Below are 24246 nucleotides of genomic sequence, written 5' to 3'. Positions count from 1 at the left end.
TGTGTGTGTGTGCAGCTAGTTGAGGGATCCCATGGCATGTATGTGGACACCAGGGCACAACTTGTGGGAATACGTTCTCACCTACCATGTGGGTCCCAGAGATTGAATTTAGGCTTGGAAGTAAATACCTTTACAGGTTGAGTCGCCTGGCTAGCTAGCTAGTTAGCGCAGATTGTTTCTTTAGACAAGGTCTCTTTCTGTAGCCTAGGCTGCACTCAGACAAGCCCACACAGTCCTGCCTCAGCTTCCCAAGTGCAAGGATTACAGGCCTGAGTCTGAACCCCCATTCTTTACACCCACTAGGGAGGCATAAATCAAGACCATTGAAATGTATGTTTTTTTAAAAAGTAACTTTATTCCAAAGTCTTAAAAATTTATAACCTTAGAACTAATTTCTCCCAATTTTTTCCTACGAAATGGTAAGGTCAACCACGTTGACCTATCTGCAGTTTTTCTTTGCAGTAGCTGGTAGCCAGTTCTGTGGTGAGAAGTTTGATTGCTGTACCCAGTGAGGAGGACGCCTTCTATATCTTATATGCTTCCTTCTATGACTGTGAGAAAAGGAGCCAATGCCAAAGCCGCAGGAGAGCAGAGCCTGTCTCCCAGGACTCCTGGGTTTTGAGGGAAATCAATGTGATTAAAACAAGCATGGAGCCCGGCATGGTAGCACACGCCTTTAATCCCAGCACTTGGGAGGCAGAGGCAGGCGGATTTCTGAGTTTGAGGCCAGCTGGTCTACAGAGTGAGTTCCAGGACAGCCAGGGCTACACAGAGAAACCCTGTCTCGAAAAAAAAAAAAAAAACAAAAAACAAAAAACCAACCAACCATGAAGTGGTTTTCTTCCCAGTTCTAACAAGTGGAGCTCATCAGTTAAGTAATACATGCAGGTAAGAAATATTTTTTTAAAGACCAATGCACAAATTGTACTTTGGCATTTAACACATACGCCTTGAGATCTGGGTATGAATGGCATCAAGGGAAAGAAGGGATGTGGGCTCCAGTTTTTCACAAAAGCCTTACCACAAAGCCCTTTGGTGCCTGGGCTCCAAACTGAACTGCCACTTTATAAATGTGCACACAGGCTGATAAAATAGACAGTGATAACTGGTCAGGCTTGAGGACCACAGCGTTTGGCACCAAGCCCTCGAAGCTCTCATTTGCTAGTGGAAAAACCCTCAAGTATTTCCTACCGCCAGGTGTACACACAAGAGGAAGCTATGGGAAGCACCGAGTGATCTCACCAAACATTCACCATGTTCCCAGATAGCCGCTTCCCCTCTAACTTCTCTTTTAAAGTTGCCTCTGAGTTGCAGACAAACTCAGGAACTCTTGTCATCAGGCCTCAAAGGAAAGACCAGCTCGCAGGACTGAAGGCAACCTGAGTATCCCACCATGAAATGACAGAGTGCCTGAGGCACCACTAAGCAAGAGAACAGGTCACAGCCATCCCCAAGGGTTCCCAGTTCACAGCCAGGTGGACTCCTCCACACCCTGACCTCAGGATGGGCCACAAGGGGAGGGGTTTCTTCACTTTGGTCCCTGCATTCAGAGAGAACAGACAGCCTCTCCCACATCGTGGAGTACTTCTGTTAACCAGCTCCTCAGGGAACCTCCGGCCCCAGTGTTAGGAAGTCCTTAAAGGCTTAGATCTTGTCCTGTTTGAGCAGGATGTGCCCAAGAGATGTACCCAAGTACAGAGTGCAAATTTCAAGTCAGATTTTCATGGTTAGCACAGACCTACTGCATCCTTAGAAGATCCCTGACTTCAGAATGTTTAGATGAAAATTTTAAAAATAAAACAAAATAAAAATCCCTAGAACCCAGCTGTCCCAAGCTAAAGTCATCACCCACTATTTTCTTTTGAAACTTACTGGCCTAGTAAGTAGGATGGAAACATATACTCCCATTTCTAGAACACAGACACTAAGTCCAGATGGACCGTCTGTCCAGATCGCTATCAGGTGATGCTCTGTTAGCACAGGAGACATGAGGAAAGAGAAGCCTTAGGTTCATCACTTAGGCTTTTATAACTATGTGCAGCTCTGTCTGTACACCCTAAAGAAGAGGTGCAAACCTCTCTAGGGGAAAAAGCATAGTTGGGGTGGGCGGAGCTGAGAGTCTATAATGAAGGCCCCTGCAGTAGCTCTGTGGAACCTCTCCCTAGGCACTCCTACACCCTGAACTACCTCCTCCATCTCTCGGGAGGCTGGAAAGTAGGTACTGTTTCAGGGGTGTTCTAGATAGGAAAACAGACGCAAAACAATAAAAGAATTCAAGCCTCAGGCCCAAATCCAACTGCCTTCTGGTAGCTGACCCCTCCCCTCTGCCAGGAAGGTTCCTCACATCCGTATTCATGTTGGGTAAGCTGTCTACAAACCTTGACTAATGGCACAGTGCACAGGTACCAAGTGCCCCACCCCACCCCAGCCCCCAATCAGCGTCTGTCACAGTACATCACCTGGGTAGAGCCAGGTATCACAGCCAAGTGGGCCCCTCAGACACCACTATGGCCACTGCAGCATTGCCCCACACCGGCTGCTCCTTCTCAGTGCACTTCACACTGCTGAGGTGACTCACACCAAATGAAGTCAGTGGGAGATGACAGACGGAGTAGAGATGCTGTGTCTGTGCTGTGGAGACCCCAGCAATCCCTGACACAAGCTCCCCAGGGCAGCACGGTGAGACGGTGGCAAGACAGCACCAACAGTGAATCGTCCTCTTCATCAAACTGGCTTGTCATCCTCTTGAACAATGCCACTCTGCTGCCCATCACTGTCATCTGTCGGTGCAAGAGATGGAACTGAGTGATCTCACCGGCAGGGGAAGTGTTAACCTCCTGTCTCCTGTCATCTTGGTGATTTGTGAGCCCCAAGAACTGGAGTTCATAAAGGAGGTAGGGCAGGGAGTACAACAATCTTCTTTTTGTTTTGAGACAGGGTCTCATGTAGCCCAGGCTGGCCCCAAACTCACTATGTAGCCGAGGATAACTCAACTTCTGATCCTCCCGCTTCCACTTCCCAAGGAAGCAAGGAGGCTGCCTAGGCATTCACAGACGATACAGGACTTTCTTTTCCTAATCCAACAATCCCTGTACTTCGTCTTCCCCCATAGACTTTGTTGGATAACTTCTTCTCTGTGCTGGTAGTTTTATGCGTATTGATTATCTTACCCAAATGCCTGGGTGATATGGACTTTAGACTATGGGTAATTTGCATCTACAGAATGACAGTCCATGAGGTGGGACCCAAATCTAAACAAACAGGAGCTCTATGTATATTTCAGAGTTTCCTTAAGCAGGCCTCACTTGTAGGTGATCGTATAAAATATTTCATTTTATTGTTTGCTTATGTAGTGGGGGTAAGTGGAAATCAGAGAACAACTTTGGGGAGCAAAGTCACTCTTCCCACCAGGGACTGAATTCAGGTCACCAGGCTTGGAAGCAAGAATCTTTATCTATTTAGCCATCTTGCCAGCTCCATTTATACAACATTTTAAATAATCTCATGCATGAGACAAAATTCAAGTATGTTGCAGCATCAGTCTTGTGGCATACGCTGACACTTAAATGTTTTACATTTTGTTTATTTCGGAATGGAGCACTCAACTTAGCATGGAGACTTGGGTTCTAGACTAAACTTGAGCCAGGTAATTTGCCTAGGCTTTAAGAAACTGCCCCTATTTATTAGAGACACCCTCCAGGAAACTCTATATAGATTTGAGGGTCTGGAAGGGAGGCAAGCTTACCCTGAAACTCCTGGAATCCATTCCCCATGTGGTCTAAGTTCCCGTTGACCAGAGCAGTCACCCTGTGAATGCGTCCATGCTTGCTTATCCCTTTCGGCAACTCTTCTGTCTCATTTGTCTCCTGTTCCACCTCTTCAGCAACATCTTCCTTCTCCTCCTCCTTCTCCTCTTCTTCTTCCTCCTCCTCCTCCGAATCCACCAAAACCATGACATCACCCATGTCCTGTCCCCTAATTTCCAAAGGAGAAAAAAATAACCAGGCAAGTCATCTTGTCTATCTCAACTTGAGCCCTACTGGAAAGACTACACGGGGGGGGGGGGGGGGGGCGGGGGGGTCCTTGTAATCCTCTTAGAACTATGGGGAATCCTTCACACACTTGGCATAGCTTAGTCGTGACGGTGAGATAGTAACTTCAGGATGAGACTTAGATACCGATGGTGAGAGATGGTGGCCGTGTCCTTTGTGGGTATCTGTTTATATGCTATCCCTACTGTGTTGTCTCAGGCATCTAGCACAGTATTTCTCAATGTGGAATTTATATAAATGCTGCATTCTGGGCTGGAAGTGAAGCTCAGTGGCTAGAGTGTTTGCCTACTAAGGATGTATGTATGGTAGAGTGTGCCTGCAATTCCAGCACTTGGGAGGTGGATGCAGGAAGATGAGAGGTTGGAAGTCATCTTTGGCTACCATAGTGAGTTTGAGGCCAACCCAGAATACCTAAGAACTAGTCTCAAAAAACAAGCAAACCAACCCCAGAAAAATAAAATGAAAATCAAGTTCTTCCCTCAAATGGCCTTATTTCTGCCTCACTCCTACAGATTCTCCCAATCCTCAGATAAGGTCTTCTCTCCCTCAAACTGCAGGAGGGCCCTGTGTCCAGCATCCTGGCCCAGCCATAGGCTCAGGGAGGGAAAGATGTGTTTACAGCTTAGCACCACATTCACAGTTCACGCTCCTCACACCACTCTGTGAAACCAACCGAGGGATGAAGGCTCAGAGGACTGGGAGTACCTGATAGGCTACTTCTCCACTGCCCGTGAAATGAGCCAATTCAAGCCACATTAGACTAAACTAAAGGCAGGGTTATTTGGGAAGCTGCTCTCCAGGGGAGTTCACTGGCCCAAAGGATTGAGGCCAGGGCAGTCACCATTGGGGGATGGGAGGGAGAGAAAGAGAGAAAGGGAAGGAACACAGACAGAGAAGAGAAGGAGAAGAAAAGAGAGAGGACCAAAATGTCTAGATTATATAGGGAGAGCCTCCAAGGAAAGGCAGCCCAGTCCTTAGGCTGGAAAGTTCAGGGATGAAGGCAGGGTATGCCAGGTAGGGACTGGGGCATTCTGGGAGAACCTAGAGGCCAGGTCTGCTTTGATATATTAAATAGTCAAGTCAGTGCCGTGTCCTTGGGTCGGAAGCCAGCCCATAGCCTGTACAAAAGATTTGGGATTAGCAACTGGGGCCCAGGGCCATGGTTCATAGCCACTTCCCACAAGGCCTCATCATCTGTGTCTCCTGTGGATAAGGAGTCTGGGAATGACAAATCTGCCTGGACAACGGCCCTTCACCAAGAGTGGCAAAGGGACTGGCTTCCCAGGAAAGAGGGTTCTAGAACAGTAAGATCCCACTGTGAAAAATGAAAGTTAGGAACTAACTGTTCATGGATCATCAAGAAGAATTCTACTGCCCAGGATCACCTTGGGGAAATAAAAAATATACAAATTCCACTTGTTTTTTTGGAGACAGGGTTTCTCTGTATAGCCCTGGCTGTCCTGGAACTCACTTTGTAGACCAGGCTGGCCTCGAACTCAGAAATCCACCTGCCTCTGCCTCCCAAGTGCCAGGATTAAAGGCGTGCGCCACCACGCCCGGCTAGTGTTATCATTTTTATAAACGAATAAAAACAGCAATGACAAGGAGTGATGGAGAAGAGGCTTTGGATTGGAATCCCCCAAACACTTACCTGAATGTGCTCCCTCCTGAAAGAGAGAAAAGAAGAGAGGGGTAAGCACCAGACACACTGGTTCCATTTCAAGAGTTTTCAATCCAACGGAGGAGGAGGAGATAACTCAATAGCCTGAGGCCGAGATCAAAGTCAAATGTCTAAGAAGCCAGACATTACTGTATGTACCTGGGACCCTATCATTAAGGGTGTGCGACCCATGGAGCCTTGGAGCTTGCTAGCCAGCCAGCCTAGCCAAAGGGGTGAGCATCCAGTACACAGAGACCCTGTCTCAAGCCAGTACAGCAGTCAGAAAGGAAGACATCCAAGTCAGGCTCCGGTCTCTGCATGGACACACACAGGCACACACAACCACACGCTCCCGTGCACACAACACATACACATACAGAGCCAACAATAAAGGTATTGCTAGATATTAAAAAGAAAAATTAACACTGACAAAGCACAACCATCTAAGAAACATCCTAAGTGCTCAGGGGCTTCCTTAAGTACCCCGTTATCAAGCACAGTGTGCAACACAGCTTTATAAGATGGGGCACGCTTTTCCCTTTCTGCCACCGCCATGCCATCCAGACTGAGGAAGACCCAGAAACACCGGGGCCACCTGAGCCACGGCCACGGGCGCATCAGTAAGCACCGCAAGCCCCCAGGCGGCCTCGGGAATGCTGGAGGCAGGCATCACCACAGGATCAGCTTTGACAAATATCACCCAGGTTACTTTGGGAAAGTTGGTATGCGGCATTACCACCTGAAGAGGAACCAGAGTTTCTGCCCAACAGTTAACCTGGATAAACTGTGGACGTTTGTCAGCGAGCAGACGTGGGTCAATGCAGCAAAAAACAAGACTGGAGCTGCTCTCATCATTGATGTTGTTCAATCCACTACTACAAAGTTCTGGGCAAGGGAAAGCTCCCTAAGCAACCTGTTATCATGAAGGCCAAATTCTTCAGCAGAAGAGCTGAAGAGAAGATTAAAGGTGTTGGAGGTGCCTGTGTTCTGGTGGCTTAAAAGCCACGGAGGTTAATTAAATGCTAACGTTTTCCATGGGGGGCGGGGAGAAGATGGGGCACTTAAGAGTTTTCTTCCCACCCACAGCTTTTTAAAGTTTTATTTATTCATTTTAAAGCGTTCAGGAGTTTTGCCTGCAGGGATGTCTGTCTGTCTACACAACATGCACGACCCGTGTTCAAGGATACCAAAAGAGAGTCTGGGATGGCCTAGAACTTAAGTTACAGACCATTGAGAGCCGCCATGTGGGTGCCAGGAATCAAACGCTGATTCTCTGCCAGAGTAGCCAATGCTCTTCACTGCTTGGTCAACTCTCCAGCCCCGCCCACAGCTTTTTCTTTTCTTAAGCATGGGATCTTACCCTTCCACCAGAAAGCAGGGCTGTAATACAGCATGAGGCCTGAAACAACAGCCAGTCCCAGCAGGAGGAGGCTCACCACAGTGCCCACGATGCCCCCAATGTTCAGCGGTTCTGTGAAGAGATCACGCCACAAACCTTTTCGATTGATCGTCCAAAACCTCTCCCCTCTTTTGCCCAAATCCACCTCTTGTCTCATCTTGGTTTCATGTCCACAGAACCTCTCCAAAAATCAAACTCAGGTAGATAGAATTTACCGAGTCAGACCAAGCATATAACATCAAAGGACAATGCAGAGGTAGGGCATTCTGTGGACCAGACCCTAGGTCCTTTCCAAGGCCCCAGTCAGAGTGGGAGTTAGTACCACAGTGAACACGGTGATCAATGGACCAGAACTGCAGGGCAGTGGACGAAAACCAGGTAGAGTTGAGCAGATTGAGGAACCCCAGTGTGATGGTTTGAATGCTTGGCCTAGGGAGTAGCACTATTTGAAGGTGTGGCCTTGTTGGAGTAGGTGTGTCACTGTGGGCATGGGCTTTAATGCCCTAGTCCTAACTGCCTGGAAGCCAGTATTCTGCTAGCATCCTTCAGATGAAAATGTAGAACTCTTAGCTCTGCCTGCACCATGCCTGCTTAGATGCTGCCATAATCCTGCCTTGATGATAATGGACTGAACCTCTGAGCCTGTAAGCCAGCCCCAATTAAATGTTATCCTTATAAGAGTTGCCTTGGTCACAGTGTCTGTTCACAGCAGTAAAATCCTAATAAGGCACCTAGCAATTCTCATAATTGAAAACAGTAGGTGTTTAAATCTATTCCTGACCTGGAACGCGTGACCACGACATCCCGCTGAGAGGACTGTGACTGTCACAAGGGGACAACACCTGAAGTCCTTCCTCATACAGATGAGGCATCCTTAACATCGCAGCCTGAGTCAACAGAAAGCATCTGCCTTTAGACCCTAACTATCCCCAAAATATTTATAAGATCCTACCCACAAAGGAATAAAGTGCACAAGTTATTTCACCAAAGAGGGACTCGGGGTGCCTGTCTTGTAGAGCTGTATCATTCCAGGGAAGAGTTTTACCACCCAAGACTTTTGAAGCTCTACCTCGACCTCGACTGGCTCAACCATCCGGGTATCTAAGCCTGACTGCAGCCACTTCCTGCTCGGTGGCCCTGACCTTGGCCCCTAGCTGCCAGTTGCATCTTGCTGCCTGCCACAGACTCTGGGACAGCAGAGGCCTTGGAAGAGGTCCCACAGCCCATCTTGCTCTGGCTTCTCCTTGAGAGCCACAACACTCTGGCTGCTCAGGCCAGGCCAGAGCCCCATGGATCCCCACAGACAACTCCTGGTATACAAACCAGCATAGGACAGAGCTATTTATTTTCCATGTAGCTCTGGCTATCCTGAAACTTGCTCTACAGACAAGGCTAGCCTGAACTCAGAGATCCTCCCACCTCTGCCTCGAGGGCAAGGATCAAAGATATGCAACCACCACTGCCTGGCCAGGACAGAAAATTTTGGTACTGCCTACACATAGACAAAAGTGTGAGCCAGGCAGTGGTGGCACACGCTTTTAATCCCAGCACTTGGGAGGCAGAGGCAGGTGGATTTCTGAGTTCCAGGCCATCCTGGTCTACAAAGTAAGTTCCAGGACAGCCAGAGCTATGCAGAGAAACCCTGTCTCGAAACAACAAAAAAACAAAACAAAAACCAACCAAACAAAAGTGTGGTATGTTGCATGGTGACATAGGCCTGAGGTTGAAGGATCACACATTCAAGGCCTGGCCTACAGAGGAAGTTCCAGCCTGGCCAAGGCTACACATATCAAGACCCTGTCTCAAATGGAAAACAGACAGAAGAGGACCTTGATCTAGTCCTAAGAATGAACAAAGGAAACAGGGGACAGAAGGAGCTGGCTCAAACCTAGGCAACGAGGGAGGGGCAAAAGGAAGAAAAGAAACTTGATCTAACCGCTCACACTACCCACACAAACCAAGTCTGAATTAAATCCTTAACCATGGTGGGAGAATGTTAAACCGTCAGAAGAAACAGAAGAAAGCCAGGCATGGTGGCAGACACCTGTAATTCCAAGTACTCTAACAATGCTGACTACTAAATAAATAAATAAAAATTAAATAAAATAAAAAGTATCAGTCAACTCTGCACGACATTGAAGACTGTGCACTGCAGTGGAAAATACTCGTCCAATTTAATTCTCTCCATTGCATGTGGTTGTGTGTGAGCTCTCACGTGTTTGTGCGTGCATGTCATAGCATGCGCGTGGAGGTCAGAGGACACCGGGAGGCAGCCGGATCTCTCAATCCACCATGTGGGTCCCGGAGATCCAACTCAGGTGGTCAGACCTAGCTACTACCCACAGGGCCATCTCGCCAGCCCGAAATTGAATTCTCTGTGTAAAAGCAAGCATGTGTCTGTCTCATTAGGAGGCCGATTTGCTTTCATATTTAAAGAACGGTCAGAGTGCATGTAGATCCCAAAAATGTTTTCCAAAAGAAAAAAGACTGCTTTATGATTTATCATCAGTAAATGTTTAATTTGTGCACCTGATTTATGCATTTTCACACTTGAGGCCCTGGGAAAATGAGAAATGTTGAAGCAGCAGCTCTGGTGTAAAAGAACTGTCCCTTCCTTGTTTGTTTGTTCCCTCCCTCCTTCTCTCTCCCGTCCCTCCCTCTGTCCCTCCAGTTCCTAGCCTACACGAGCCTTAAACTCTCTATTTAGCTGAGACGACCTTAACAGATAAGTAGAGAGAACTAAACTTGGGGGTGTTTCACACTGCAGGCCACAGAGTGTCTTCAGAGTGAACGGACACTGAGTTTATAGTTGGCATCCGGAGTGGCTTGGAATTACAGGCGTCTGTCACCTTTACAAACCCTCTATGTAGCAGAGCTGACCTCCACACCTCCCGAGTGCTAGGTCTGGAAGCCAGTGCAACCATGCCCAGTTTATGAGTTGAGAGAGAGGGAATCCAGGGTTTTTATGTCTTTTTTTTTTTTTTTTCCCAAGACAGGGTTTCTCTGCGTAGCCCTAGCTGTCCTGGAACTCACTTTGTAGACCAGGCTGGCCTGGAACTCAGAAATCCACCTGCCTCTGCCTCTGCCTCCCAAGTGCTGGGATTAAAGGCGTGTGCCACCACTGCCCGGCAGGTTTTTATGTCTTAAAAACTGTCAAGATATAAAAATTTCTAGAATTTCCCCTGACCATAGGGAGTTCCATATTCAATGTAAGTGGGACAGCAGAGAACTTTCCTGTTATAATTCACTAATTTTACTACACATATGTGTGACCACATATATGCATACATGTACATATGCATGTTCTAGTACATATCCTTTGATAACTAGAAGGTATAATTTTTTAAAAGCCTTTTTAATTATATATGTATATATGTATCTATATGTGGATATATGTATATATATGTGTGTGTATATATATGTGTGTTTATATATACACACACACACACTCATACTGTAGCTATTTTCAGACACACCAGAAGAGGGTATCAGATCCCATTACAGATGGTTGAGAGTCACCATGTGGTGCCAGGATTTGAACTCAGGACCTCTGGGAGAGCAGTCAGTGCTCTTAACCGCTGAGCCATCTCTCTAGCCCCAAGGTGTAATTTTTTTATGTCCTAGGCATATATCAGCGCTCCCAAGATTAGACACTAATGTTCTCAGGCACTCTCTCAAACCACAGGCAAGTGATATACCATCTTCAGTTGACCATGGCCCATGAAGAGAGGCCCCGAAGCCACCCCCCTCAATGATGCCAGGTGCTCTAAAGGCTCTTAACCTTTGGGGCCACCCTGAGTACCTACCTTTCACACTCAACCAGATGTTTGCTGCCCTCACCCCCACGAGGTTCTCGGCCCGGCAATAATAAAAGCCTTCATCCAGGTCCTGTGAGCAGTTGTGGATGGTGAGAGAGGAGCTTTGGCCCTGCTGGGTGATGATGTAGTGGCTGCTGGGCTGGATGGCGGGCTGCGTGAGGTTCCTCAGCCACTGGATCCTTGCAGGTGGGTTGGCTCCTGACACTTCGCAGGTGAGCGTCACGTTGCCCCCCATGAAGCAAGTTCTCATGGGCTGAGACGGCAGTAAGGGGCTCGCTGGTGGTCGGAGGTGGGGAGACCGAGACAAATGTTTCAGGAAGAGTCAAGCTGGGGTCCACCCTTTCCCAACAAAACCAAACCAAACCAAACCAAAAAACCCAATGCTCGTAATCCCTACAGGTGTTGGTCCTCCGGAACATAGCTTAATGCCTATCAAGTACTTACTGTGCACAAGGAACTATATGCAAATGAGCCCAACTCACTCTCAAAGGTACCTTGACATTATTCCCATTTTGCAGAGAAGGAAACTGAAGCACAAGGAAAGCCAAGTGAGTTTCTCAGTTAGGACACAGAGTGACTGCCTGTCTCACTTTTCCTAGGACTAAGAAGACACCCGGGATGGGAGGCTTTCCACCGAACACTGTTACACTCCTGGGTGAAAACCAAATAGGCTGATGATCGGGGACCCTGAGACTCAAGCACCAGGCCCTGTCACTCAGCGCGTTACACATCTATGTCAAAGTGTATGGGTCAGTGAGAGGGTTTAGTGAGTAAAGGGGCTTGTGGCCACGCCCGAGGTCCTGAGCTGGATCCCCGAGACACACATGGCAGGAAAAGAGAAGTTACAACAGAAAAATTATCTTCTGACCACTGTGACATGTGGACATACAAATACACACACACAGACAGACAGACAAGAATACAAGGGCTGGCGAGATGGCTCAGTGGTTAAGAGCGCCGACTGCTCTTCCAAAGGTCCTGAGTTCAAATCCCAGCAACCACATGGTGGCTCGCAACCATCCGTAACGAAATCAGATGCCCTCTTCTAGAATATCTGAGGACAGCTACAGTGTACGTACATATAATAAATAAATAAATCTTTAAAAAAAAAAGAATACAAGTAGGCCGACCATGTCAAACACTGACACACAGGCCAAGAAGGACCAATGGCTTAAAGGCACGTTCTAGGACTGTGAACAGGACAGTCCTATGACATAAGTTCTATGACTTTATGGGGCTGATAAGTCAGGGTGCTAATAAAACTGGCTTCTTTTGCATGCTCCAGGAAGACCATGCCTTACAGGTGGTTCCTTCGGTTTTGGGTTTTTTGTTTTGTTTTGTTTTTTCTTTTTTTGAGGCAGGTTTCGTGCAGCTTAGGCTGCCCTTTGAACTTGCTACATAGTCGAGGCTGGCCTTGAACTCCTGAGCCTCCTTGCCTCCACACTCAGATTTCCTTCTTTTTTGTGTATATATTTTTATTATTACATGTATATGGGGCACACAGGGGTCCGGGTGGGTATGTGCCCGGGTGCGGGTGCCCTCGCAGGTCGGATGCATGAGAGCCCTCTGGGACTAGCTTTGTAAACCGCCTGGAAACTGGAACCTTGGTTCTTCATTGAACTTGAAAAGTTCCTTCACTGCTGAGCCATCTCTCTAGCCCCTCCTTTTCTCCATCTTGGTTTTGTTTGAGACAGGGTCTCACTATGTAGCCCAGGCTAGCCTGAAATTTAACCATGTAGGGCAAGCTAGCCTGGAACTCACAGATACTACCTACCTGTCTCTGCCTCACAAATGGCGGGATTACAAACGTGTGCCATCATGCCGACATCTTCTCCAGACCCTTGGTTCCACGCCCCGCCTCTCATCCCTTTAATATCTTCTTTCAGTGATCCCATTACCCACTGATTCTGACCTCCCACTCCCCTCTTATAAGGACATACAGGATGACACTGGGACCAGCTGATAATGCAGAATAAAGTACACAGGCTCTAGGGACCAAGACCCAGCCTTCTACAGTGGAGCACTAGTCCCATCTACTACAGAGCTGCCTGGGATGATTTACAAAGCAGTGCTGTGGTCTCCTGCCTCGAGGCTATTTCTGCTGAGCCCTCCTAGCTTGAGGGAGCAGGGAAGGTCAGCTCAGGCAGTTACAGCGTCACAGTCTCTCGACTTGGGTCACCCGAGCTGTGCTCCCGTGAGCGACCCCTCATCTTCCTGCTAGAAGCCCCAGTAAGCTCAGTGGATGACCAAGCTTATCTTTGGATCTATCTTTGGTCCGACACCAGGGCCCTAGCTGGGGTGAAGAGATGCTTGTGTTTGTCTTCCCAAGGAAAGCCACAGAACACTATGGAGTCGTCTGACTTGAGTCAGATGAGAGAGGCACCGAAGGCCCGGAAGTGATCCATCTGTCCTCAGCCCGAGAACCTCTCTCTCTGAGGCATTCTCTTCCGGGATGGGCTAGGACAGTGGGTCTCAACCTTCTTAATGAGTGGACCCTTTATTACCCTTCCTCACGTTGTGGTGACCCCCAACCGTAAAATTATTTTCATTATAATTATAATGTAAAACAGGATGCCTGATATTCCAGATATGTGACCCACAGAAGGGTGGAGACCCACAGGTTGAGAACCGCAGGGCTAGGAAGTCACCCGGAATGGTTTTCCACACTGTGACTCTCTGGGATCCGGCCTGGTAAAATGGAACCACTCTCTCAACTGTGGTCCCAAAGGAGAAGCTAGGGTGTCAGACCTGGCATCCTAGGAAGAGAGGAGGAAGAGAGACGAGGAAAGGAGAAGGGAAGTGGAGCAAAACGGTATGTAGAGCCTCCGAGTTGGGTGAAAAGGTCAGATCAACAGAAGAGAACTGCCTAAGTCTGAAGGTGCTTGGGACTCTCAGGGAAGATATCCTTCCTCAAGGATATCCTTCCCTCCCTGTCTGTGGGAAACCTGGATCTCCTTCTGGGTCCTGAAGCCAGTGGCAATCCTCATAGCTATGCTGATATTTTGGGACTCAAACCGGAGTTTCAGAAATGGCTGCTTTTTCCTTAAATGTGCCCCCCCCCGGCCCCAGGACTTTTCCCTAGCCCCCAAATGGAGGTCACACTCGTGACTAGACCTGACAAGCAGGGCACGCTCACTCGTCATCACCCACGGGGCTGAAGAGATGGCTGAGAACAGTTAAGAGTTCTGCTGGGAGAGACAGGAAAGCAGACAGAAGGCAGCATTTAGAAGAACGTGGTATCAATCTGAAGATCTTTTGCAGGGAAGGGTGGTGATGTCTCAACTTCAAATGTTATGGGTCCTTATTTGAGATCTACACTCAACTTTCATCTTTCATGGACACTCTGGTATTTATGAAAGTGCACCTGGAATCGTGGGTCTACAAAGGATTGTATGGTCAGCATGATTCGAATCTTGAACTAATGAAGGAAATTTTGCATCACTACATTTGTATTGAAGTTGATGAGGGTTTAAATGACACAGTCATGTACATTTATGGATTGAAAATTTTTGCGATGTTTGCAATGTTTGTGATTGTGTCCCTAGCTTGCAATCTCCGGATCAAACGACATCGAGCCAGAGCCTGGGCCAGAGGCCTGCAAAGTCCTGTGTGGTGGAACTGGAGGTACTTCATTTAAGAGGACGCCTGTCCAGAACCCATTGTTCAGATGTCCTTTGCCATAATGTTAACCTTGGAACAGCCTTGCCTGTGGAGAAGCCGGCTTGACCATGATGCCAAGTTCCAGATCTTTTTGTGCCAGGACAGGTGGGGAGGGAGGTTTTACCAGTGTTCTTAACTATACTGTGATTTTTATTATTGCCATGTCCAGCTTTTAAGTGGGGTTTTAACGGTTTTATACTAAATAAAAGTTTCAGGCAGAAGAAAGGATCATGTGTTTGAAAAAAAAAAAAAAAAAAAAAAAGAGTTCTGCTGGCTAATTCTACATGAACTTTGACCCAAGCTGGAGTCACAGGAAAGGTGGGAGGAGCCTCTGTAAGGTGGTGTGGAGTCTGAGTCAGGGTTTCTATTCCAGCACAAACATCCTGACCAAGAAGCAAGTTGGGGAGGAAAGGGTTTATTCGGCTTACCCTTTCCACATTGCTGTTCATCACCAAAGGAAGTCAGGACTGGAGCTCACCCAGGTCAGGAAGCAGGAGCTGATGCAGAAGCCATGGAGGGATGCTCCTTACTGATGACTTCCTTCCCCTGGCTTGCTCAGCCTGCTCTCTCTCTCTCTTTTTTTTTAAGATTTATTTATTTATTATATGTAAGTACACTGTAGCTATCTTCAGACACACCAGAAGAGGGCATCAGATCTCGTTACAGATGGTTGTAAGCCACCATGTGGTTGCTGGGACTTGAACTCAGGACCTTTGGAAGAACAGTCAGTGCTCTTAGCCTAAGCTGAGCCACTTCTCCAGCCCCGAGCCTGCTCTCTTATAGGATCCAAGACTTACCAGCCCAGAGATGGTTCCACCCTCAAGGGGCCCTCCCCCCTTGATCACTAATTGAGAAAATGCCTTACAGCTGGATCTCATGGAGGCACTTCCCCCAACTGAAGCTCCTTTCTCTGTGATAACTCCAGTCTGGGTCAAGTTGACACACAAAACCAGCCAGTACAGGTGGCATGCTATACATGTCTGCAGAGCATTTTCTTAGTGATTGATGGGGCAGAGGGCCCCGCCCATTGTGGGTGGAGCCATCCCTAGGCTAGTGGTCTTGGGTTCTATGAGAAAGAAGGCTGAGCAAGCCATGGAGAGCAAGTCAGTAAGCAGCACCCCTCCATGGTTTCTGCATTAACTCCTGCCTCGAGGTTCCTCCCTTCGAGAATTCAATGTCCTGAATTCCTTCCATGATCAATTGTCATGTGGAAGTATAAGGCAAATAAACTCTTTGACTTTGGTCATGGTGTCTCACCACAGTCATAGAAACCCTAACCAAAACAAGGGCATTTATATTCTTGCATAGGACATGGGTACCGTTCCCAGCACCCACATGGCAACTTACAACATCTCTAACTCTTCTTCCAGGGGATCCAAGGCCCTCTTCTGGCCTCCAAAGGTACTGGGCACTCATGTGGTACACAGACACACAGGTCCAACAGCCACATAACACAAACTGTCACACACACTTGAGCAGCATGGCACATATCCATTCAAGAGATTATCTGAGCAGAAGTAGCAGGCAAGGATAGGAAGAAAGGCTCCCGAAGACATGGGGCCTGTGGAGATCCTCAAGTGAACACGGATTTGAGGGCCTTCATATGATGGGCAACCAGGGTGGCCCTTCAGGAATTCTTCAACAAACTGACCTGCAGGCCACTTTGAGATGGCTGCAGTGGACCACGGTGGTTCTTTGTCTGTAGTCCTATTATTTTGGAGACTGAGGCTAAAGGGTCACTTGAGCCTAGGAACTCAGAACCAACCTAGCAATCTAGTAAGCTGCCCCCCCCCCACACACACACACACTTTGTGGGGGTACAAGTGGGAGCCAGGCATAGAGTTTGTGGCCTTGCTGAGGGTGAACAAGTAATGTTCTGCCATCAGCCCTAATTTCTTTTCTCTCTCTCAAGAGACAGGATCTTGGGCTCTGGGATGTCAGCAGCAGGGGGACATCCAACTATTTATTGTGTGAGACAGGACTATATGTCCTGTGATATCTAGGGTCTCATCTCCGGCACAAAACCAAGAAGGCAGACCAAGTGACTCCAGAGGCTCAGTCCTACAAAGGGATACTTCTTCTGCCTGGCTCACGCCCCTCTTGCATCACTGACTCTCAGGAAAGTAGATCACCATGCTGGGAGCATGGGTCCACAGGAGGGCTGTACCATGTGGGAAGGAGACAGCTCGCCAGTCATGTGCACGAGCACCTAGGAAGAGTATCTTTCATGATTTCATTTTTTTTTTTTTGTTTTGTTTTGTTTTTCAAGACCGTGTTGCCCTGGCTGTCCTGGAACTCACTCTGTGGACCAGGCTGGCTTCAAACCCAGAAATCCACCTTCCTCTGTCTCCCAAGTGCTGAGATTAAAGGCGTGCACCACTGCCTAGCTCTTTCATGATTTCAGCACCCCAACTTATAAGTCTTCTGGCTGAGATCCCACCCCCCAACACTTTACATTCTTTCAAAGAGACACACAATCGCACCCTACCAGAAAAACCTCAGGCAAACAATGTTTAAGCTACCAAGTTTCGGGGGGAAAGGGATCCTCTGTTACATAATAAAGAGGACACGCGGAGGCGTCCTATCTGTTCTGGTCAGCATGCCAGGCTGAGTGACTGAAATGGAGGGCACAGGCACACAGCCGGTGTCTGCTGAGATAAAGACCTTGAGGTGGGCATCTTTAAACATGGAAGACAATAGCCATCAAGCACAAGGAGAAGCGAGAGGAATTCTGGGTACTCCAATATCGACTTTCTCTCCCAGGACTACAATCAAACGGTTCTTTGAGAAGAAAGGCAGGCAGGTGAACCCCAACCCCTGGACAAAGCAAGCCAGACTCACAGATCTGTACCACACAGCTGGCTCCAGACTCAGGTCCCAGTATGTGGTTTCCAACGCATTTGAACTTCTTGCCCTCCGACAGCTGCGCCGGGCTCAGTGTTTGCAGCTTTGAGTTCCCCATGATCGTTCCTCCAGGTTCCTCGGTCCACAAGAAGGTCGGGTCAGGGTAGCCCCCGTCCCAGTTACAGGCGAGTTCCAGGGTAGTCGATTCTGAAGACACCTCCACTGAGCACTGAGGAGCTGATGGAGGGGGCCCTGCAAAAGAGTGGAGGAGAACGTGGTTCATCTCAGACTATGAGTCAGCCAGCAGGGTGTGTGTGTGTGTGTGTGTGTGTGTGTGTGTGTGGTGGGGATGTTTCTGTCTGTCTGAGTGTGTCTGTGCTGTGTGTCTTTCTATATGTGTGTGGGATGTTTCTGTATGTCTATGTCTGTATGTCTGTGTCTGTCTGTATATGCTTGTGTCTATATCTGTGTCTGTCTGTCTGTGTGTGTGTCTGTATATGTGTCTGTCTGTGTCTATGTCTGTATATGTATGTCTGCTTGTATATCTGTGTATCTGTCTGCCTGTATATCTGTGTGTCCGTCTGCCTGTGTATCTGTGTGTGTGTCTCTCTGTGTGTGTGCTACAGAACCAGGGTCTCAGAGAGCCATTAAGGCCACCTAATCTACCTTCAGAAAGTCCCTATCAGGCTGGGGGGTGTAGCTCAAATAGTACATGGCTTGCCTAACACGCAGAATGCCATGTCAGTCCCCAGCACCCCATAAAATGGTTGTGGTGGTAATACTAATATTTATATTCGTCTATAATACTAATATTGAGGAGGCAGAGGCAGGAGGATTAGGAGCTCCTGGCTATCTTTGGCTGCTTATCGAGTTCAAGGTTAGCCTGGGACACAGAGACACAGTTGAAGAGGAGGAGGAGGAGGAGGAAGAAGAGGACACACCAGAGAGTGTCAGATGGCTCAGTGAGTTAACAATATTCTCCATGAGAGGCTTACCACCCAACTCTAATGCCTGCAGCCCACACTGAAAGCAGAGAACCAACTCCCACAAGTTAGCCTCTGACTTCCACCCACTTGTTCATCATACACTTGCAAAGTTAGTTTTTTAAAAATCCTGAGACTGGTGGTGGCGGCACACAACTTTAATCCCAGCTCCCAGAAGGCAGAGGCAAGTGGATCTCTGAGTTTGAGGCCAGCCTGGTTTACAGAAAGAGTTCCACCGCACAGCCAGAGCTGCACAGAGAGACCCTGTCTCAAAAAGACAAAGCAACAACTACAAAGAATTAACTAGGACCAAAAGGCATCTGAGGTAAGAACACAGTGAGATGGAGAAATGGCTAGGTGGTTAAGGACACTGGCTGCTCTTGCAGAGGACCAGGGTTCGATTCCCAGCACCCACATGGTAGCTGACAACCATCAGTAATTCTAGTTTCAGGGGATCTAGGGCCCTCTTCTGGCCCTTCTGGGCAGCAGGCATGCACACAGTGCAATTATATAGAGGCAGGCAAGCTATAAAAAAGAAAAAACAGAAGAGTCAGTAGACAGAGGGGCTGGTGAGATGGCTCAGCAGGCAAAGGTGCTTATGGCTAAGCCTGACCATCTGAGTTTGATCCCTACAAACTTCTACATGGCACACATGTGCCCTTATCAATGCACACAAAAAATAGGGGCTGGGGAGATGGCTCAGAGGTTAAGAGCACTGACTGCTCTTCTGAAGATCCTGAGTTCAAATCCCAGAAACCACATGGTGGCTTACAACCATCTGTAATAAGATCTGATGCCCTCTTCGGGGATATTTGAAGACAGCTACAGTGTACTTACATATATTAAATAAATAAATCTTTACAAATAAATAAATATGACAAAGGGGAAAGAAACTTCCAGAATGGGCAAACCCAGGGCTCAGGGCTGTTGGAGCTGTCGAGCACAGTGCCGAGTGGCTACCCCATGGATGAAGCACTCCTCTGCAATTAGCTCTGGGTTCTGACATCCCCAGTCTGGAACTGCTGTTAGGTGGTAGAAACCATAAGAGATGGGACCTTAGTGAGGGGTTTTGGGTCATCAAAGGGAATTGTGGGACCCAAGCCACTTCCTCTTCCGTCTCTCTCTTGCACCCAACTGTGAAGGGAATGGGTCCCTTTGCCACCGGCCCAAAGCAATAAGGCCAACCGATGGGAACCCTTACAACTGTGAGGTCAAAGAGACCTTTCCTTTCCTTAAGTTGATTGTGTCCGGCCATTGATTAGTGTACCCAAAATAGTACAAATGATTAAACACCATCACCAAGGTACTAAACACTAAAAAGTTGTACCTCTGTGTGTGCACGCGTGCATGTGTGTGCATGTGTGCAAGTGTGTGCACGTGTACCTGCATGTCCATGTGCATGTGTGTGCGTGAGCGTGCACATGTGTATGCAGGTGCATGTGGAGGCCGGGGTCAACCTTGGATGCTGTTCCTCAGGGATCTTCCACCTCATTATCTGAGACAGGACCTCACTGGCCTGGAACTCGTCCAGTCAGCTAGGCTGGCTGGCCAGTGAGCCCCAGTGATCCTCTGCCTTTGCCTCCTCAGCTTAGGGGTACAGATACAGGTTGTCATGTCCTGTTTTTAACATGGGTGCTAGGGACTGAACTCTGTGGGGCAAACACTTTACCAATAGCTGCCTTCACACACCCACACTACCCCACCTCAGTTCTTTTTTTTTCTTTTTCTTTTTTTTTTTTTTTGGTGACAGTCATAGCAAAAACTGGCCTAAGACTCATGATGGTCCTCCTGCCTCAGCTTTCCAAGAGATAGAACTACAGCGGTGAGCCACCATGACCACCTTTTGTATACCTTGAAAGGTTAATACAAAAAAAGAAAAAAAAGAACAAACTGAAAGGTTAATACTTTCCCAAAGTTAAAAATAAATGTATTTATACATATAAAATTATAAATGAATAAAAAAATCATTAAATAAACTACAAATTTATTTATAATTTTATAAATTATATAAATAAAATTATTAAATGTATAGAAGTTCTGTATTCATCTCCTTCTACAGCTTAGAGAGCTCTGCTACGTTCCAGATAAAACATGCTCTAGAAAGGATAACCCTCGCCTGACAGTCCACATATGTGCACATATATTGAAGAAGGCAATGAAGCATGTTAGGATCTGGGCATGGGCATGCAATAGAATATTATACAGCCCTGAAAAGCAACAGGGCACTAAAACGCACTGCGGGACCACAGAGTAGAGGCAACCGTGCGAGGCAGAAGAAAGCAGTGTTAAGCTCAAAGGAAGACAGGAAGATGCACAGATGCACAAACGCGGTTCAAGGAGGGGCGTGCTGCTTACGCACAGTAGACCAGGAGCTCGGTGGTCACCTTTCGCTGTCTCCCGCTGAGCACGTTGGTGGCTGAGCAGGTGTAGTTGCCTTGGAGGTTTTGGGACATGAGCATCAGCGTGAAGCTGTTGGCCGACAGGTTCTTTCCAAGGAACTCCGGGATGCCCTGGGTCTGGATCCACCACTCCACCTCGGGCGGAGGCTGCGCGGCGCTGCAGCAATTGAAGTCCACCTGGGAGCCCCTGGCTGCGTATAGTGTGCCGTTGGGGAGGGTGCCAGTGGCTGAGATGTTAACTTCCACGTAGGCAGGGCCACCTGGGAATGACAGGGGAGGGAGGATGGGGAAGAATGGACGTGGTAGGGTTCGAGCGCCACCACAGCACTAAGGGAACCAGACAACAAGAACAGTCTATGGTCACTCCCTCTGTGCCAAGGCTATGCAAGGTTCCAAGGATCTCTGCTCACTTGATCTTGGACAGTTAAATGGAATTGGCTGAAGATAGGTGAGTATTTCCTTAAAAAAAAAAAAATCCCTTTCCAGGCTGGAGAGATGGCTCAGTGGGTAAGAGCACTGACTGCTCTCCCAGAGGTCCTGAGTTCAAATCCCAGCAACCACATGGTGGCTCACAACCACCCGTAATGAGATCTGATGGCCTCTTCTGGAGTGTCTGAAGACAGCTACAGTGTACTTACATATAATAAATAAATAAACCTTTAAAAAAAAAGAAAAAAAAAGAACACTGGCTGCGCTTCCAAAAGACCTGTGTTGGATTCCCAGCCCACACATGGTAGCTCACAACTGTAACTGTAATTCCAGAGGATCTGATGCCCTTTTCTGACCTCCACACAGAACACCTATACACATAAAATAAGTAAAAAAATAAATGCTTTCTATATACATATGTACACACACACACACACACACAAGCCTTGCCAAGAGGCTAGTGTCATGGCTCAGCGGTTATGAGCACTGGCTGCTCTTGCAGATGACCCAGGTCCCACCTCAGGCATCCACACAGCGGCTCACAACACGGCTTCACTCCACCTCCAGGGATCTGACACCCTTTTTCAGCCTCCACAGGTGAGAATGCACATGCACACTCGCACACACATGCACACACACGAACACACAAGCACACAAACACACATGCACACACTGCACTTCCGAGAAAAAAGCATGTAGGCATAGGAAAAGAAGTAACACTCTGGGCCTGAGCCTGAGCCCCCTGATCTCCTATGGAGGCCCCAGAAGGACCTAAAGCTAGATGCTATCAGAACCCCTATCTACCATGCCCCAAACCTGTTATCATGGCTCACTGGGCCTCAGCCCGCTGGACAATGTGCCTATGGAATGTCCACTTTCCTTAGAGATCCTGGAACTCTCACAGGGCAGACCAGACCCCACTGAAAGCTTAGGCCTTTCCAAGTGTGCTGGCCTGGGGCCCTTTCCCTCATGTGGTTCCTGTCTTTCTACTCCCTGGACCTGCTGAGCTCCTGGGAGTTGTCCTGGACTATCTGTGAATCTGAGGCTGGCCTTGCAACCTGCCCACAACTCCCTCCTCCCCCGGCACACCACGCTGAGAGACAGAAAAATGATCACTCCAGGCCTGACTTTGAACTCCAGCTGTGTGGCTAAGGGTGACCTACTTATCCTTGTTTAGCCTCAGTTTCTCCCTCTGTGAAATGGGAGTGATGACAAGTCTCCTCCCAAAGGGCCACTGAGCCCTCCAGGTGCCAAGTGAGTTTAGATGATGGGACACTCTGAATGGTACCTGGTGTGCCAGAAGCTCTCTACAAAAGGTTGGACCCCATCCTAGTTCACCTCTGCTTCTGAACTTCTTTTAGTGTTTCTCAGGGATGGGAATGAAACAGAGGGCCTCACGCATGTTGTGTAGAAAGCACCCTACCAATGAGCTACACCTCACCGAGCCCTGAACTTTTTTGACCCCCAAAATGCCCTGCGTGGTATTATCCAGTGCATCCAAGATCTAAGTTCCTTTTGGTAAAAGAAACTCTGGTGGAGAAGCATCTCAGAGGTGTGGCATGTGCTTAGTGGGCACAAGGAGCTGGGTTCAGAGACAAGCACCCCAAACCAGAGGGGACAGGAAGAGGGAGGAGGGAGGGGGAGAGGAGAAATGGGAGGAGAAAAGGAGAGAGAGGAGAAGAAAGAAAGAAAGAAAGAAAGAAAGAAAGAAAGAAAGAAAGAAAGAAAGAAAGAAAGGAAGGAAGGAAGGAAGGAAGGAAGGAAGAAGAAAGAAAGAAAGAAAGAAAGAAAGAAAGAAAGAAAGAAAGAAAGAAAGAAAGAAAGAAAGAAAGAAGAGGTGGTGGAAGAAGAGGATGAGGAAGAGGGGGGAGAGGAGGTGGGAGGGGAAAGGCTGGAGAGGGGGGAAAAAGAGGATGAGGAGGGAGAGGAGGGGAAGAGGAGGAGGTAGAGTTACAGGGGGAGAAAGAAGAGGAAGAGGGAGAGGAGGAGGGGAAGAAGAAAGGATGAGGAGGGAGAGGAGAGGAAGGAAAGGAGGAGGAAGAGGAGGAAGGGAAGAAGAAGAAAAGGGGGAGGAGGAGGGGGAAAAGGAGGAGGAACAGGAGAAGAAAGGATGAGGAGGGAGAGGAGAGGAAGGAAAGAAGGAGGGAGAGGAGGAAGGGAAGAAGAGGAAAGGGGGAGGAGGAAGGGGAAGAAGAGGAAGAGGAAGAGGGAGAGGAGGAAGGGGAGGAAGAGGGAGAAGAGGAAGGGGAGGAAGAGGAGGAGGAAGAGGCAGAGGAAGAAGAGGCAGAGGAAGAGGAATAGGCAGAGGAAGAGGAAGAGAAGCATGAAAAGAGGGAGAGAGAACCTTTCATCCCAGCACTTGAAAAGCAGGTGGATCTCTGTCACACCAAGACCAGTTTAGCATACATACAGAGTTGTAGGCCAACCAGGACTACATAGCAAGACCCTGCTCAAAAAAAACCGAACAAAACAAAACAAAAAGTATTTAAAAAAGGAAGTGGAAGAAAAGAAAGTTATCTACATCCTGACTTTGTCAATGAAACTACACTAACGGGCACTCCCGATGCTGCCCACTTTAGGATGCTCTCCCGGGCCCCCTTGCCTCAGAGAAGCTCTCTTTTAGAAACAGCCCAGGAAGGTCGAAGCTTCAGGAAAGGAATTCATCTACCGCTGTGAAGTTTAGTCCAGAAATAGGTCAGTGGGGGGAAAAAAGTGATTTGTGGGATGCAAAGATTTTCCTATGCAGCCCTTCAATTAAAATACCTTGTCTCCCTAGGCCTAAATAGCCCAGGCTAGTCTCAAAGTTGAACTACTCCAGCTTCAATCTCCCAAGTGCTGGGATTACAGCTGTGCTTCTACCAGGCCAGGACATCTTTGTCAGATGGATCTTTGGGAACTATACTTCGAAACGCCCCTAGGGGTTTTGGGAAGACTTAGGTGGTGGCCTAGGAGGTGCCCAAATTGCCCCCCCCCCATTCAGTTGGCTAGTCATTTAGGTATGC

The 24246-nt window shown here is 48.1% G+C and overlaps 1 protein-coding gene and 1 pseudogene across 1 annotated transcript in view; one reads left to right on the top strand and one right to left on the bottom strand.

The window, feature by feature from the left end:
- Window positions 1-345: 345 nt before the first annotated feature.
- Vsig10 (V-set and immunoglobulin domain containing 10) overlaps window positions 346-24246 on the bottom strand; it is a 35238-nt gene continuing 11337 nt past the window's right edge. The window contains exons 4-10 of the mRNA XM_021163884.3: window positions 20776-21075; window positions 17431-17685; window positions 10918-11205; window positions 7073-7183; window positions 5704-5719; window positions 3746-3975; window positions 346-2780 (exon numbers count right to left, since the gene is read on the bottom strand). Of these exons, the coding sequence (XP_021019543.1) occupies window positions 2725-2780; window positions 3746-3975; window positions 5704-5719; window positions 7073-7183; window positions 10918-11205; window positions 17431-17685; window positions 20776-21075 (1256 nt within the window). The 3' untranslated portion in view covers window positions 346-2724. The remainder of the gene's footprint in view (window positions 2781-3745; window positions 3976-5703; window positions 5720-7072; window positions 7184-10917; window positions 11206-17430; window positions 17686-20775; window positions 21076-24246) is intronic.
- On the top strand, window positions 5739-6711 carry LOC110295370 (large ribosomal subunit protein uL15 pseudogene; annotated as a pseudogene).

This window comes from Mus caroli, unplaced genomic scaffold, assembly GCF_978045245.1.
Source record: "Mus caroli unplaced genomic scaffold, Mus_caroli_1 scaffold_4, whole genome shotgun sequence".
In the NCBI taxonomy this organism is placed as follows: Eukaryota; Metazoa; Chordata; class Mammalia; order Rodentia; family Muridae; genus Mus; species Mus caroli.
Note: the sequence above shows the minus strand (reverse complement) of the source record. Positions and strands in the feature narration are given on the sequence as shown.